The 14,692-nt window shown below is 47.5% G+C and overlaps 2 protein-coding genes across 4 annotated transcripts; one reads left to right on the plus strand and one right to left on the minus strand.

Moving 5' to 3' along the window:
* The first annotated feature begins 1,013 nt into the window (after positions 1–1,013).
* Positions 1,014–5,816, plus strand: LOC122367126 (neurotrypsin-like). Of its 3 annotated transcripts, none has more exons than XM_043339948.1 (8): positions 1,014–1,118; positions 1,886–1,998; positions 2,235–2,292; positions 2,583–2,767; positions 3,056–3,143; positions 3,557–3,664; positions 4,005–4,152; positions 5,409–5,816. In XM_043339948.1, the coding sequence occupies exons 2-8, from the start codon at positions 1,909–1,911 to the stop codon at positions 5,575–5,577; spliced, it is 846 nt and encodes a 281-aa protein (XP_043195883.1). In that variant the 5' UTR covers positions 1,014–1,118; positions 1,886–1,908; the 3' UTR covers positions 5,578–5,816. The 3 variants fall into 3 exon arrangements, with proteins under 3 accessions (XP_043195883.1, XP_043195882.1, XP_043195884.1); XM_043339947.1 differs by lacking the exon at positions 1,014–1,118 and adding an exon at positions 1,222–1,261 and having other exon boundaries at positions 1,728–1,998; XM_043339949.1 differs by lacking the exons at positions 1,014–1,118; positions 1,886–1,998 and adding an exon at positions 1,245–1,479.
* Positions 5,817–6,075: 259 nt separating this feature from the next.
* Positions 6,076–14,296, minus strand: LOC122367125 (leukocyte elastase inhibitor-like). Its single transcript, XM_043339946.1, has 5 exons — positions 14,281–14,296; positions 12,005–12,015; positions 8,666–8,699; positions 7,155–7,910; positions 6,076–6,521 (listed from the first exon to the last, which is right to left on the minus strand). The coding sequence occupies exons 2-5, from the start codon at positions 12,013–12,015 to the stop codon at positions 6,336–6,338; spliced, it is 987 nt and encodes a 328-aa protein (XP_043195881.1). The 5' UTR covers positions 14,281–14,296; the 3' UTR covers positions 6,076–6,335.
* Between the last annotated feature and the right edge of the window lie 396 nt (positions 14,297–14,692).

Genomic DNA, 14,692 nt, shown 5'->3' on the forward strand with positions numbered 1-14,692 from the left:
GCCAATTTTCAGCCAAATCGGGATGGCCCGGTCATGGATGGTAAGAACTTTAGAGGGTTCTATCTCGAGAACGGTCAATATTTCCACCCTTGAGACCATGATTTTCGGACTCACCATGCTGAGAAGGCTCTGTGAGCCAATTTTCAGCCAAATCGGGATGGCCCGGTCATAGATGGCAAGAACTTTAGAGGGTTCTATCTCGAGAACGGTCAATATGTCCACCCTTGAGACCATGATTTTCGGAATCACCGTGCTGAGAAGGCTCTGTGAGCCAAATTTCAGCGAAATCGGGATGGCCCGGTCATGGGTGTTAAGAACTTTAGAGGGTTGTATCTCGAGAACGGTCAATATTTCCACCCTTGAGACCATGATTTTCGGACTCACCGTGCTGAGAAGGCTCTGTGAGCCAATTTTCAGCCAAATCGGGATGGCCCGGTCATGGGTGGTAAGAACTTATGAGGGTTCTATCTCGAGAACGGTCAATATTTCCACCCTAGAGACCATGATTTTCGGAATCAGCGTGCTGAGAAGGCTCTGTGAGCCAATTTTCACCCAAATCGGGATGGCCCGGTCATGGGTGGTAAGAACTTTAGAGGGTTCTATCTCGAGAACGGTCAATATTTCCACCCTAGAGACCATGATTTTCGGAATCAGCGTGCTGAGAAGGCTCTGTGAGCCAATTTTCAGCCAAATCGGGATGGCCCGGTCATGGATGGTAAGAACTTTAGAGGGTTCTATCTCGAGAACGGTCAATATTTCCACCCTATAGACCATGATTTTCGGAATCAGCGTGCTGAGAAGGCTCTGTGAGCCAATTTTCAGCCAAATCGGGATGGCCCGGTCATAGATGGCAAGAACTTTAGAGGGTTCTATCTCGAGAACGGTCAATATTTCCACCCTTGAGACCATGATTTTCGGAATCACCGTGCTGAGAAGGCTCTGTGAGCCAAATTTCAGCTAAATCGGGATGGCCCGTTTCTCGCTGCTGGACTCGCTGCTCGCTGCTCGCTGCTAGTTTGACAGACGTGTCAGCTGGATGCACTGCTGGCTGACTTAGGCGGCGTTCGATGTCTCCCGGACGGCAAAGATTCTTTGCCGTCCGGCCAATCCCGTCCAAGGTCAGCGGGGGCTCGGCTGCGGTTATGAAACGTGATTGGCCGAACGGCGTAGAATCTTCGCCGTCCGAGAGACATCGAATGCGGGGCAAGGCCCTATATAGCTGGCTGACAACGGCATCATTACTTTGCTGCCATCTTTTTTAGTCATCTGACAAATTGCTGCTTATGGAGCAATTTGCAATAAATTTCCAATAAATATTTTCCAATAAATATTGGAAATGGGGTCGTTGAATTTATCGTATCCATTTGTATCTAAAACTTTGCAGACATTTCCTTGCATGACCTTCCATGACCCAGAAAGACAAAAAAGAATATTTTCTATGTTAAATTGTTCAAACAATTTTCTTCTTGCCTGCAAAATGCAAGTGAGGAGATGAGATTCCTTATAAAATCAAAAATTGCGTTTCCTAAACGAAATTGTGAGTCGTGACTCAGTCTGCGTTTTCCGTAGCTGATGCAACGATTCCCCGATACACCCTGCTTCGTTGCGTGTTTATGATTTTATTCGGTCTAGTTTGAGTTGTGACGCGTCGGCCCGCTCAGCTATCAACCCAATGTTTGATTACTGAGAGTTGGCGCGACACTAAACAAACAGTGTCGCACTATCAGTACCGGAACTTGCCAGTTGCTGCAACTGGTCGGAATATCCCACTGCACTGCCATTGAGTCAGATGCTTCCGCCCGCGGCCTCGCGGAGGCAATAATAAGCCCGGGCAGGTTGGCACTGCATCAGTTGACCTGCGCACGTTGCTGGGTTCGCTCCGCAGTCTGTGCCCCTCAGACGGAGACTATGAAGCCGTTTACAGTGAAGCTCCTGATGGGAGCTCTCCTGGTGGGTCTGGTCAGCTCCAGTCTGCCTCCCTCGGCCAGCTCGGAACCGGTACGTAGCGAGCTCCAGGTGGTTGAGCTCCTGAGTGATGTCCTGACCGACATCCACACCCGCCTGGTGGTCCTCCACGAGTCGCAGATGGAGCTGCAGCGGAAGCAGGACCGTCTGGCGGAGCAGATGGAGGCCCTCGGGCGGCAGTCTGTGCGGGGTGCTGGCGGAGAGTGCTGTCACTGCCCTCTGACAATACAGCGGAACTGAGCACTGCCCTCGCCCACTGTCTGCTTCAGGTTACCGGGACCGTGGCCGGCTCATCAGGTGACGGCAGATCGCCAGACGCCGCCAACTGTAAGTCAGCAGCACGCCACTGACGATGAGATAAGAATAAGATAATGTTTGATAGAATGGCACTGGAACCCCGTCTTTTGAAGTTATCGTTGCACATTCTACCTGTATACGTTAATAATTGAGGACATCCCATTCGACTTAGAGAGCTTAGCCTGTTCGTTTCTTTTTTCAATGCAGTTTCCGATGTACTATCAATGTTGTAAAACAGCGATCACTGAACGTTCCAAATGAGCCCTCATCTCACAAACCCCGGGCGGTGGCGCTGACCCGCCGATGTCGTATCCCCTCAGGCGGTATGCTCGGCCTGCCGTGTGGGAGTGACGCCGACTGCGCGCGCCTGGGCCTGTCGGCGGCCGCTGCCTGTAACCCTGTCGGCGTGTGCTCCTGTCGGCGCGGCTTTCGACAGGTGTCGGACACAGAGTGTCGGCCGCTCGCCGCGCTGGGCGACTGGTGCCGGGAGGACGCCGATTGTAAGGTCAGTCGACGTCCGTTCTTCTTTGCACGTGCGTGCGTGCGAGCGTTACATTTGGCATCACGATAGCTGATGCCCAAAATTACCTACTGTTGATTCTTACCAAATAAGTAATTATAATAGCTTGGGCTGGGCAATGGGCATGTGATGTGTGCTATACCTGATTTCATTTGCAACCGTTTGTTGATACCGAATTAGCTTGAATCGAATTATTTTACAAACTCGTCACGTCTCCGCCCATGACCATGCTCCTCGGCTGCTTTTATCTGCATGCGTTACTTTGACCCACAGACTCTGACATCTCATGGAGTTTGCCAAGACTACGTTTGCTCGTGTGCCGACGGATTCTGGAACTTCAACAACACAGAGTGCCGGCCCGGTAAGCTTTTATAAGAATAGCTTAGCGAAGAATCCGAACAATGGCAAGAACACACTTGTGCACTTTATGTTACCTATTGATTATAACCGTACCTAATATGTGTTATAGGCCACTCACAGAAACATCAAATCAAATACCTAAGCAGCACTCCATCCATCTGAAAATATTCGTACGGAACATAAGTAAACAGTGACTTTCAACGCCTTAATGTTCATTTATTGTGAATGCGTAAACGTTCATCATGATGCCGGTGCACATTGCAGCAGCCTTCGCTACAGTGTTGAATGTTCTGCAATCTGTATTGTTGATAATTACCTGCATTACCAATGCATATCATTCATCCTCATACAAAGGCCTTTTATTGCAACGAAATCCAGCACTAAAATTGTTTTCACGACGCATTATGATTTCAGTCGGAGCCGTGTACCTGCACAATGCGTGTGTGGGTGACCAGGACTGCTCGTCCGGAGGCCGCTGTGTCTCGGGGACCTGTCAGTGTCCCATCGTCAGACTCGGATACAGTGAGTGGAGGTTTACAGTTGGCTAATACCGTAGTGATGGACTAATGAGATGTTGTGGTCGCTCGTGGAGATCGTATTCAGGTGCGGGAAGACCCTGCATGATTTCCATTTTATTCTGTTTTGACCACCATTCATTGACATTTGTGACTAAAAAGAGTGCGTACAATTAAGAATTGAATGCAGCCAATTATAGGGTGCTTCAAGCCGATCATTTGGCCCGACACTGAGGTGTTATATTTGACCAAGTAGATATACCGAGTGCCTAACCCGAGTGTTGACAGTTGACGGACGCTAAGCTTACCCCAGAAATGAGCTGACCGCGGTACATACGTCGTTTCAGTCGAGTACCGGCTGGTCGGAGGCGGCTCGTGCAGCGATGGTTGGGTGGAACTCCGCCGCGGTGGACCCGATAACAAATGGGAGCACGTCTGTCCCGGTAACTGGGACTCCACGGACGCCAAGGTCGTCTGCAAGAGTCTCGGCTACGGGTAAGACATTTAAAAATTGATGTTGTGGTAAGAAAGCCGTTGAATGGTTGCTCGATCAAAAAATCGTATGATAGATGAGCTTGAGCACGTAAGAGCGTAGGTATAATGTTTGGCAGTCATATCGGACAAAAATGCTTACAGGCACTGTCATAAAAAAATATTGCCTTAGAGTGCGGCCGTAAAAAAAAAAACGGAATGAGTGTGCCTATGCGGGGCTACGATTAGGTATTTATTTCACAACTTAAGGTTGCAGTTGTTTTGTATGCACCAGCACGTAATAGTATTTAAGCCTCTAACATAAAATGGAGAGGCTCGTTTTTTTCATAAAAAAAAAATCGTTCGATCTAAAAATATGTTAACACGCGCAGTGGAAGGGGGGGCGGATTTCGCCCACCCCTCCTGTTTTTCGCCAATAACTCGCGCCGCAAACATGATATTAATGTGAAATTTTGGCTACCTGTCCAGAATTGAACTGCGGATCTTCTCGTGCAAGAAATAAAAAAATCGGGTCACAACTTTTCTAGTAATAGCGGTGTAAAGTCAAACATCCTGCCGCCGCGGCGGCGCGGCGGCGCGGCGGCCGGCGCTAGCCGTTACGCGCCGCCTGAATTGTAGACTGTGCCGGGGCGGGACGGTTCGGTCTTTACATCGCGCTCCTTACCGCTGATTATATTCGATTCGCGTCAATTTTTGTGAGAAGACTAAGAAATGTACAGGCAATCTTATGGTCAAAGAATTTTGAAAATCGGCCGGTAACAAATGAGTTATGAGTGTGTAAACACAAAATTGTGATTGCCGCGTTTCCCGCGTCCTCCGATCCCGCTTCAGCCAGCGACATCTTACGCTTAGCAGTCTTCTGTCATATTTATCGTTGGATTAACAAGAAATTCACCATACATACTCACAAATGTATGTTCTTTCGTAAAGTGAATAAAAAAAGAAAATCGGCCGGTAACTTTTTGAGTTATCGGCGTATAAACGCAAAAAAGTCGCTAATATGGCAGATTTGACCACTTTTGACCTTATTTGACCTTGAAGATATTGACTTAGGGTCATGAAATTCACACACAACAGAGTTCCCCTAGGCCCCCACCTACCCTCCAAATTTCGTCTTTCTAGCTCTAGTGGGAGCTGAGATCTTAGGGGGGGGGGCGACATCCGCCCCCCCTTCCACTGGGCGTAGTACTCGCAACCCTTCCACTGCGCGTGTTAAATATCAGTAAACTGTTCGACATTTAATCGCCCTTTGTTTTCAGGTCGTCCGGAAGGAGCCTGCGGTTGTCATACTACGGCGCCGGCAAACCCAACATCGCCGTGCAGGAGGTGCTGTGCACCGGCAGCGAACCCCACCTGCTGGCCTGCAAACACCGCGTCAACGTGCAGTGCAGCGGAAACGAGGTGGCCGGCGTCGTGTGCGAGCCCTAGCTGACGATCGAGCTGAATGTGATAAGACACCGTGTGTGCCCGATGTGCACCTCCTGCCCTTTCGAGAAGAGCTGGTGCACCCGCACGTGCGGCGTGCACGTAATCTATTTCTAATCAATCTGTCAAGCCCGATCGATGCCTTTGAATGCTCAAACGTGTATCCATTTATGCGATACAATGTAACTGAAAACGCGCACGATGTTGGCTGTTTTTAAAGATAATAAATTCGTTATTTTGTTGCTGTTGAATAATCTGATCGCCCAGGTGAGGTGCATGATAGTAGGTATAGTATTCATAAGCATTTTCTTTGCAACTAAATAATTGTATATGTTTAGTTATAGTGCTGAACGAATATTGCTTACCTTTCTCAGGAAAGGTTCGATGTTTCTGGCACGCCCTTCGTTTATCAACGTTTCATCAACGGGCTGGCTCCCCATCAATGATAAGCGATTTTGAAACAGGGATTAGATATACCTATAAATAAAATCCAGCACAAAATATTCATAGGCAGTATATTTGTGATATGCGGAAAACAAAGTCAACTCTAGAAATGTTACTGAATAATGCATCATCCTACAATTTAGAGCATTTCCCAGTGTGCAACGAGGACATCGCGTTACGACAGAGTGTCGAGCGAACACACAAAGTTCGTGTTATAGCAGAGTCACAAACTCTGATGCATCAATCCTACATTCCACATTAGGTACAGCATTCCCCGACCACTCAGTAGACCACTTCAGTAAGCAAGGTCGAATGGCCTAAGAAGCTGGTGAAGCCACATAGGCAGTAAACATGTTCACGCTGTGGAGACTGTTCCACACGATAGCGACAAACGGACGGTCTAGCGTGAACGAAGGTGGCACCGATGTAATTCCAGCCACCCCTCCGGCGCCGGCAGCCTCTGTGCCCTTCTCGTCCACCTCAATGACCACCTTGTGAAAGACCTTGTATTGTATTTGTATTGTATTGTATTTACATTTAAGAGCGATCCACATACAAAGTGCGTGGCGATTACTGCTCAGAATCCGTATCCGCGGTTGCTAATCTAATCATTCAAAACAGTTGCACATTCACTCACGTCAAAACTAGGACAAAACACTCTCAGGACAGCCTCATCGCTTTTACCCACCCCTATCCTATTGGTCAGCGACGATGTGCTGATTCATCGTCCACGATTGCGGCTTTAACAGCGCGGGCGAAGCGGGCGGGAGGCAGCTGCGACAGGTGAGGTGGCAGGCTGTTCAGCAGAGCTGCAGCTCGATAGCCAAACCGCCGCTTGCCCGTTTCCAGCCGTGGACGGGGAAGATGGAAGAAGTGATCTTGTCTGGATGGTCTCTCGCGGATAGCGCTATTAGCGACGAACAGGGCTGCTAGTTGCTCAGGTTCACGGCGCTGTATGACCTTGTGTGCGATGACAAGGGTGTGGAAATCGGACATACCGCGCGGGGACAACCACCCGAGTTTTGTTCGCAGGTCGGAGACATGGTCAAATTTACGGCGGCCGAAAATAACTCTAGCGGCGAAGTTAAGAATTTTTTGGAGTCGATCGAAATTTTTTTGGGACCCATTACCATAAACTTGTTGACGAGCAACTGTGAATCGGCCATGTTTCCAAGATCAGCCGTGCCACTAAACAGATGCTGGATTCCCAAGGCCTGGAGGGCGCTTAGCAAGCTGTATTCTGTCTCCAGTTTGAATCGCGGCATTGCAACGTACAGCCTTGTTTCTTGCAACTGGCTGAGGATGTTGGCAACATCCAGCGTATTCAGGGAATTGACCAAGCTCTGAACAGAAGCCATGGTCCGCGCAGCCGGTCTTAGAAGCACCATTTTATAATTGGAGTCGGTGTACGGAAGAGAGATGACGTCGTAACTAGCCTTGTCAACGTACGGCACCCTCATTTCCATATGCATCATGTCAACAGTCTTATTGCCAGATACAGTGAGAAACTGCGCTGGACGTGTGCTGTCCGCATAAAATTCTTCCTTCCAGTTACCCTTGAAATATAGAGCGCTCACGAGGACGAAGACTGCATCTGTAAGCGCCTCCGCATCCACCAGCCGGGGGATGAGGTTGTTGGTGGTGGCAGCCACCGCAGCGTTGATGGCCTGGGCGGCATCGGCAGGACCGGAGAAGGTGCTCACACTGGACGAGTAGTACGTGGACAGGACGGCGCTGTAGTTAGCCTTGACGCTAAAGCCGTCACGCAAGTAGAGTCCGTTGAAAACGTCACACGTGACGTTGCTGCTAGTGCTGCCAGATGTTAGTGACCCGATTGCAGACTGGTATGATGCAAGGAATGAGTCGTCAGTCACTCCAAGAGCAGACGATAGCTGTGAATCAAACATAATAGTTTACAACAACGAAGAGGCGCAATTTCTAAAGCTCATGAGCTGGACGTATCACGGTAGCAAGAAAACAGCCCAGTGTTCTTTCACACAGGTTTCAGGCAGACATGTGCATGGATCCGAGAAAATGGATCTGGGATCTGATCCCACGGATCCTGATCTCGGATCCGTCGGGATCATAGATCCAGCTCTTTAATTTATCGAGAGATCCGTAGGAATCATAGATCCGAGTCTAGTATTTTGCTTGAGATCCAGTGGGATCATAGATCCTCCTTTATTTTGGTCAACACAGAAATCCCAAAAGATCACTTGTTGCAAATAAAAAACGTACTTATTTTTATTTCGTGATTTTATGTGATGACACGTCATAATCCACAGTTTTATGGCACTTATTGACATAAAAACGCTTAGAAACCTGGTTTCAAATGTTGTGCATGGTGGGATCCACTCAGATCATAGATCCAGGATAATTTTTTTTCACGCCGGATTCGGTGGGATCATAGATCCGAACCTGCAATTTGCCTCGAGATCCGCTGAAATCATAGATCCATCACTCGGATCCATGCACATGTTGGTTTCAGGTCTGTATTTTTTCTCCGTCGTCACGGCTGTACCCCCCTACCCCAGTTTTTTCTCAATAGTCTCATTTTAAATAACGTATAATAAAAATGAAGACCTAAAATTATTTTACAACAAAACGATGCAGTTGCCGAATGCAGTGCAAGATGCAGTGCACTTACCTGAGTTCTAGTAGGTCCATCGGCAGCCAGCCAGGGCCTTGGTAACAACTGGATTTCCATTACGTCATGGGTGATGATGTCACACCACGGGTGACGTTTCACTGCTGCTGCTGCTGTCCACGGAGGGCAGCGTTTGTGAGTGGAAAACAGTAGCAACATTGTAAATGAAGGCAGTATTGGCGCTTATGCTACATATGAAATTTATAACAACATATTGATATTAGTGAATGTTTATTTTTGTTACTTTTCATAAACCCTCCATTTCAGGGTCTGCATGCAAAATTTCTGTTATTTTAGAGTCAAGCTATTGTACTGAGGGATTTATTTTGGCAATTTAGTCATTTGTTAGGTTATAAGGCTGCAGAAACTTTAAGTTGAGGTTGGTATCCACTATCCAGTTGCAGCTATAATTGTGTCATATTTTGTATCATTTTCTGAACATGTGAACACCTACATATATGAATTCAAATATTGTGATTGTAGAAAAGCAGTTACCCTCATATTGCAGCGGGGATTAGAACAATTAACCACACTTGTTATACAAAAAGCCTGTTTGCCATCAATTTTGGGAATTTAAATTGGGTATTGGTAAGGTAGATGTAGCACAAGCTGCCCGATGCATGAGAATGGGTCTTTCTAACCAAACCTTACCTAACCTGACCTACAAACTACAGCCTTAAACCTAAAATTTACAACCTACGACCTAGTCCTGCGGTATGGCATATCACAACAGCTTGTGCTACGTCTGCTACCATGACCCAACTTTGTGCCAATTCATACCAACTTGGGATGACAGTCACTGCAGATGTGTGCTGACCATGCAGGTCTTTGTTACAATTGCAATTTTATTGTGTTACAGGTTTCGGCGCTCTACAGCTGCGACCCGCCATGGCTGGGCCACCGCGGCGGCATCACCTTCAGGGTGGACCTGCCCGTGGCCACCCGCCGGTCGGACCCGCCTGCAGTCTGCAGGGAAGCTGCCCTGCAAGCCATTGCAGAGCTCCCGCACCCGGACGTCACTATCTGGTCGGACGGCTCGGCTCGCGGCGGACGGAACAGGGCGGCGCAGGCTCTGATCCAGTTCCACCACCTCAACAGAGAAGAGACTGTGCGCGCTCCTGCAGGGGCGGTCTGCTCCAGCCTAAGAGCAGAACTGACCGCCATGCGCGAGGCGTTCGCGGCTGTGGCCGGCCTGGAGGACGGGGAGTTGGCGTCGACCAAGTCGGTCCGCCTCCTCACCGACTCAAGGTCTGGGCTCCAACTACTCGGCCGCGGCCCAGCTAACCATACCATGGCCCTGGCTGCCGAGGTGTGGAGGCTGCTGAGTGCTGAGCATCATCGCCGAGAACGGCACCGAGACGGTGCTCCAGTGGGTGCCAGGCCATGCCGGGCTGGACGGCAACGAAACCGCCGACCGCCTGGCTGGCGAGGCCACGGCGGGCGACCAAGACAGCGCACCGATCGACCTGTCGAGTGCGCGGGCCGCCGTCACGCGCCATGTCCGGGAGCTGTCGCGACAGAGGGCAACCGCTGCCCACCCACACCCGGACCCCACGCCTGGCCACGACTCCCTGGCGCGCTGGGGTCAGTGACGCTGTCCCAGCTGAGGACCGGCACATCACCGCTGACCCGTGACACGCTCCACAAGATTGGCCCGGAAGCCGACGACGAATGCCCCGCGTGCGGGGAGCCCGACAGCGCGGCGCACCTACTGACCGATTGTCCGGCCTATGAGGTGGCCCGCCGCCGCCGCTGGGGTGTCGACCCTCGCCTGGTCGACGTCCTCGGCGGCCCGGCGACGAAGGTCGTCACCTTCATCGAGGATGTTGGGCGGACCGAGCCGCCGCTCGACCTGCCTGCGCCGCCGCCCCCCTGAGCGGGTTGGCGGTGGGATGCAGAAGAAGAAGAAGAAGCAACTGCCAGCGCGCCACGGCGGCGAAGCCGAGTTCCGCCGCTGGACCGCCCGCGCAATGGCCAGCACAGACAAGAGACAACCGAATCACAACACCTACAATTACGTTATTGTTATGGTATTGACATTGTTACAATTAACCGGACCCTGCTCTTTCGAGCGTGGATGCACGCTGAAATTGTCGCATAATTCCATGCAGCTTCCACCCTTCTGCAATACAAAGTTTGAATGCAAATTAGTCTTGCAATAGGTTTAGAACTTATGTGCAGATTGTCGATGCTGGTTGACTTGATGATTGGAATTGTGTTTATCTGTTTCATCTGTTTTGACTTAAATATATGGCCATGGACTATGGCCTACCTTGGGAAGTGTCTCTGATTTCAACAAAACATTTTTCATCAGGATACGCTGCAGGGTACATAGTACATACGTAGTGAAAATTTTGAGCATGTATGGGTGCTCATGTGGAGATGTAGACTGCGAATGAGACGGACTACGACGGTTTTTGAACCAATTAAATCTGATTGACAACATAATGTAGGACTTAAAACTGACTGTCAGAAGAATATTCACAGAATATTCACTTCACCCGGTACAACGAAAAGGGAAAGTCAGGGAACAGAGGTAGGGTACATCTCGAAGATCAATCAAATTGCAGGTGCCGATTGGTTATGGATCATCGCAGCTCAAGGTACTGCCTTGTGCTGCTTTATTGTTAACTGAAATTGCTTCCACCTTGTATTGAAAGAAGTCATTATGGAAGATTTTAAAAAGGTTCTTGAAAAATTTAAATACTTTGAATTCATATTTCTGCAGAATTATACACCCGTATCATTCTTTACATGTCAATATTTGTATATTATCTAGCATATAAGAAAATAGTGGCCTCAAGTTTCTAGAAAATGTCTGATTTTGCTCTCTGGGCCACTGCAGATCCCTAAAAAGTTAGGAGCCGTCTTCATTATTTAATGTATAAAACCAAATAAATTATCACTGCTTAAAAGTGGAAGAAATGACAAATGAAAAAACAAGTTTTCCTACAGCGTTGCAATCCAGATTTCAAGATAGTGATGGGCGCACTAGAAAGCAAGTAAAAGTACTCCACAAGGTAAAAGTAAGGAACAAGAATATCCTTATACTGTTTCAGAATTCGGTAACAAACATTTTTTATGTATTTTAAATACCCGAACGAATCGAATCCAGAATCAGTCTTGATGATATTATATGGTTTTTGTATGGTGTTGGTGGTACTTGAATGACCAAAGTCAGTACATGTCCATCACCTTTCGATATTTCCGTGGTGCTCGCTCCCATTTCATAGCTGCTCACGGTGTTTTCTGCTGACGTCATATGGTGCTGCTCCACTAGCGCCACCATACGGGGTCAGCTGGCGAATTATCCAGTTAATACCAGAGCCCGCCAGCCAGACCTGTGACATTTACCGGGGTTACATGAGCGATCCGTTCCAAATACGCACTACGCTAATGCGCATCAGCTCCCCACAAACGGATCTACGGCACCGGTTACATGAGACTAATTCGTTTTATCTACGTCAAACGGATCTTCTTTGGCTCACCCGGGCTGACTCCTCGACGGCCGGTAATTCGCATCACAAACGGAATAGGATTAGCGTACAGTCATGGCGCAGTTGTGGCATTTACCGGGACGACTGAGCTAAATTTTAAATACTTATATCATTTGATAGGCTCAAAAACATTTTAAATTAACATGAAATCAAAAAATGAAAACAAAGTTTTCTTGTTTTAAGTCAGTGGGCACTGATTCGCCATGCAGCGACAGCAGGGTGGTCAGAAAAAATTATCTATCAAAATATTTCATTCATTTTATTTCACATGCAAAGACTAAACCAAAATACCAACATTTTTTTCCTATTTTCTACGAGGCAGCCAATAAAAAAAATTGTTAGGTATTTTGCATTTTGACGCTTCCAGTCAGCAAAGAATAGTTCTTGTGAAATACGGCCCGAATCGTGTGCCTCGGACGTTTCGGTTACATGAGCGATCCGTTCCAAATACGCACTACGCTAATTCGCATCAGCTCCCCAAGAACGCATTCAGTGCACCGACTACATGAGCAAATTCGTATCAGTGACGTCAAACGGATCTAGTTTGGCTCTCGGCCCGATGCGCATTACAAACGGAATAGCATACAAATGTGGCGCACTTCCGTAGCAATAGAGGTGACTATATTAAAAATTTATTATCTTATGTCTTTTTTGCATTTAATCTGCTCAAAACATTCTCAATTAACTTAACAAAAAAAAAGTTGAACATAAAGTTGTCTTGCTTTGACTCATTGGGCAATTGCCTCTCTTGATTCGTCTGTAGTGCTGTCAGAAAAATGTTTCAACTGAAATTATGTGGATATTTACTATTTGGTTTTCACTATATTTATTGTTGAAAACTTGGCAAAATACCGACATATTTTTTTAATATTATTTCAAAAGAAGAAAATGAAAAAAATACCTATTATTTTGCATTTTAATGTTTCTTTTTGCGAAGAAATAGTTCCTGTAATACGTATCTTGGTCCTATTCGCTTCTAAGCCTCTTTCTCAGCGGATTTTGTTCGGACCGCCGATTCGTATTAGCAGGTGGATACATGAGTCGGTAGTACGCTCCTGATTCGCATTAGCGGTGAATCCGATCGTGATACGTATTTGCTTTGCTCATGTAACCGCGGATCGGATCGCCGATTCGTACTAGCAGGTGGCTACAATCAATCAATCAATCAATTTTATTTAACATCCCATCATATAGGGACAAAGCATATTGGCATGATACAATACAAGGTGTCTCACACAGTTACACAATACACATCATATTCATGTGACACAAAGACGTACAAACAGCTGTTCCATGCAGCCTGTTCAGCGCAAACCAGTAATCCCGCAAACTTTAACAGGAGTGCTACGATGACACTCGTTGGGGTAAGACAAGCATATGGATCATGGCCCAGGCGTCGCCATTGTTCTGGGCCAGTAGCCAGCGCAGTGAGTCGGCAATACCATCCACTCGTCTGGGAGCGCTAATCAGGTCTCGTGACACATGCCCCCCAGCAACTCTCAATAGTGTTTCATAGTTCATCCCACACAGTGAGAGCATGTGACTTACAAGTGAGCCTGGGCAGTGCAAACGGGTCGAATTGAGCGCAGTGTGAGCCAGATCACTTAACAAAACACGACGAAGGCGATGCTCCCCGCGAAACGCGTCCCTGAAAGTATTGAATAAAGCTCGACGGAGACCTTCCTGCACACTCGGAATCCGTAGTGCCGCCAGTAGAGCTGTATGGTGCGCTGTGCGAGGCAAACGCAAGGCCAACTTGATTGCAGTCGCCTGCCAAGAATCAAGACGTAATATGTCCTCTGACCTTAAAAAGCACACAGCGCATCCATAAAGCAGAGCTGGCGATACTACCATACGCCAAAGATAGGCCTTGTCCACTGCAGTCAAATACGAATTGAACATGCCGGCCGGCGTGAGGCCGAAGAAAGCACCTCTTCCCCGGCGCATTCTTGCGCTGATATGGCCTGTAGCCTGTAGCTGCGATTGAAGTTGTACACCCAGATGCTCTGTCTCTTGTCTAAGAGACAAGGTCTGACCACATACATGAGTCGGTAATGCGTTCCTAATTCGAATTAGCGGCTAAATACGTATTTACTGTGCTCATGTAACCCCGATAATTAGAGTGGATATGACGAATGGTGAAATCACGGTATATAGAGAACTAGGTAAAACCGGTTCGAAATTACAACACTAAGGTATTTTGACCACTATTTTCAGCTGACCTTTAAAGTCTAAAAAAGAGAACTAAGCAACACATTTCAATGAGTTTTATTATATGTATATATATTTTTGATTTATGATCAGACAGCACGCCATGTATGAATCTGTGAAGCATTAACGAAAATAAATTGTTGGCTATCTCCGCCATTTCAAAAATTATATATCTTAAAACGCAAAGCCCGTTCATGGACGAAATTAATTTTTCACAATCAAAATTTGAAATTGAAGGACAAAAAGTAATATCAAAGGCCGACATTCTTTCATTGAATTTCGAAATTATCATGGTTCTGAGCTGTTTAGCCTACCGGAT

The sequence above is a fragment of the Amphibalanus amphitrite genome, unplaced genomic scaffold, assembly GCF_019059575.1.
Source record: "Amphibalanus amphitrite isolate SeventyFive unplaced genomic scaffold, NRLGWU_Aamphi_draft 000852F_arrow, whole genome shotgun sequence".
Taxonomy (NCBI): domain Eukaryota; kingdom Metazoa; phylum Arthropoda; class Thecostraca; order Balanomorpha; family Balanidae; genus Amphibalanus; species Amphibalanus amphitrite.

Coding starts and splice junctions, on each gene's coding strand:
- LOC122367125 (XM_043339946.1), bottom strand. Junction 7,911..8,665: donor ATGGACCTACTAGAACTCAG/GTAAGTGCACTG, acceptor TTTGATTCACAG/CTATCGTCTGCTCTTGGAGT. Junction 6,522..7,154: donor CACAGTTGCTCGTCAACAAG/TTTATGGTAATG, acceptor ATACAATACAAG/GTCTTTCACAAGGTGGTCAT.
- LOC122367126 (XM_043339948.1), top strand. CDS start 1,909: ATGAAGCCGTTTACAGTGAAGCTCCTGATGGGAGCTCTCCTGGTGGGT. Junction 1,999..2,234: donor CCTCGGCCAGCTCGGAACCG/GTACGTAGCGAG, acceptor TGTCTGCTTCAG/GTTACCGGGACCGTGGCCGG. Junction 3,144..3,556: donor CAACACAGAGTGCCGGCCCG/GTAAGCTTTTAT, acceptor TTATGATTTCAG/TCGGAGCCGTGTACCTGCAC.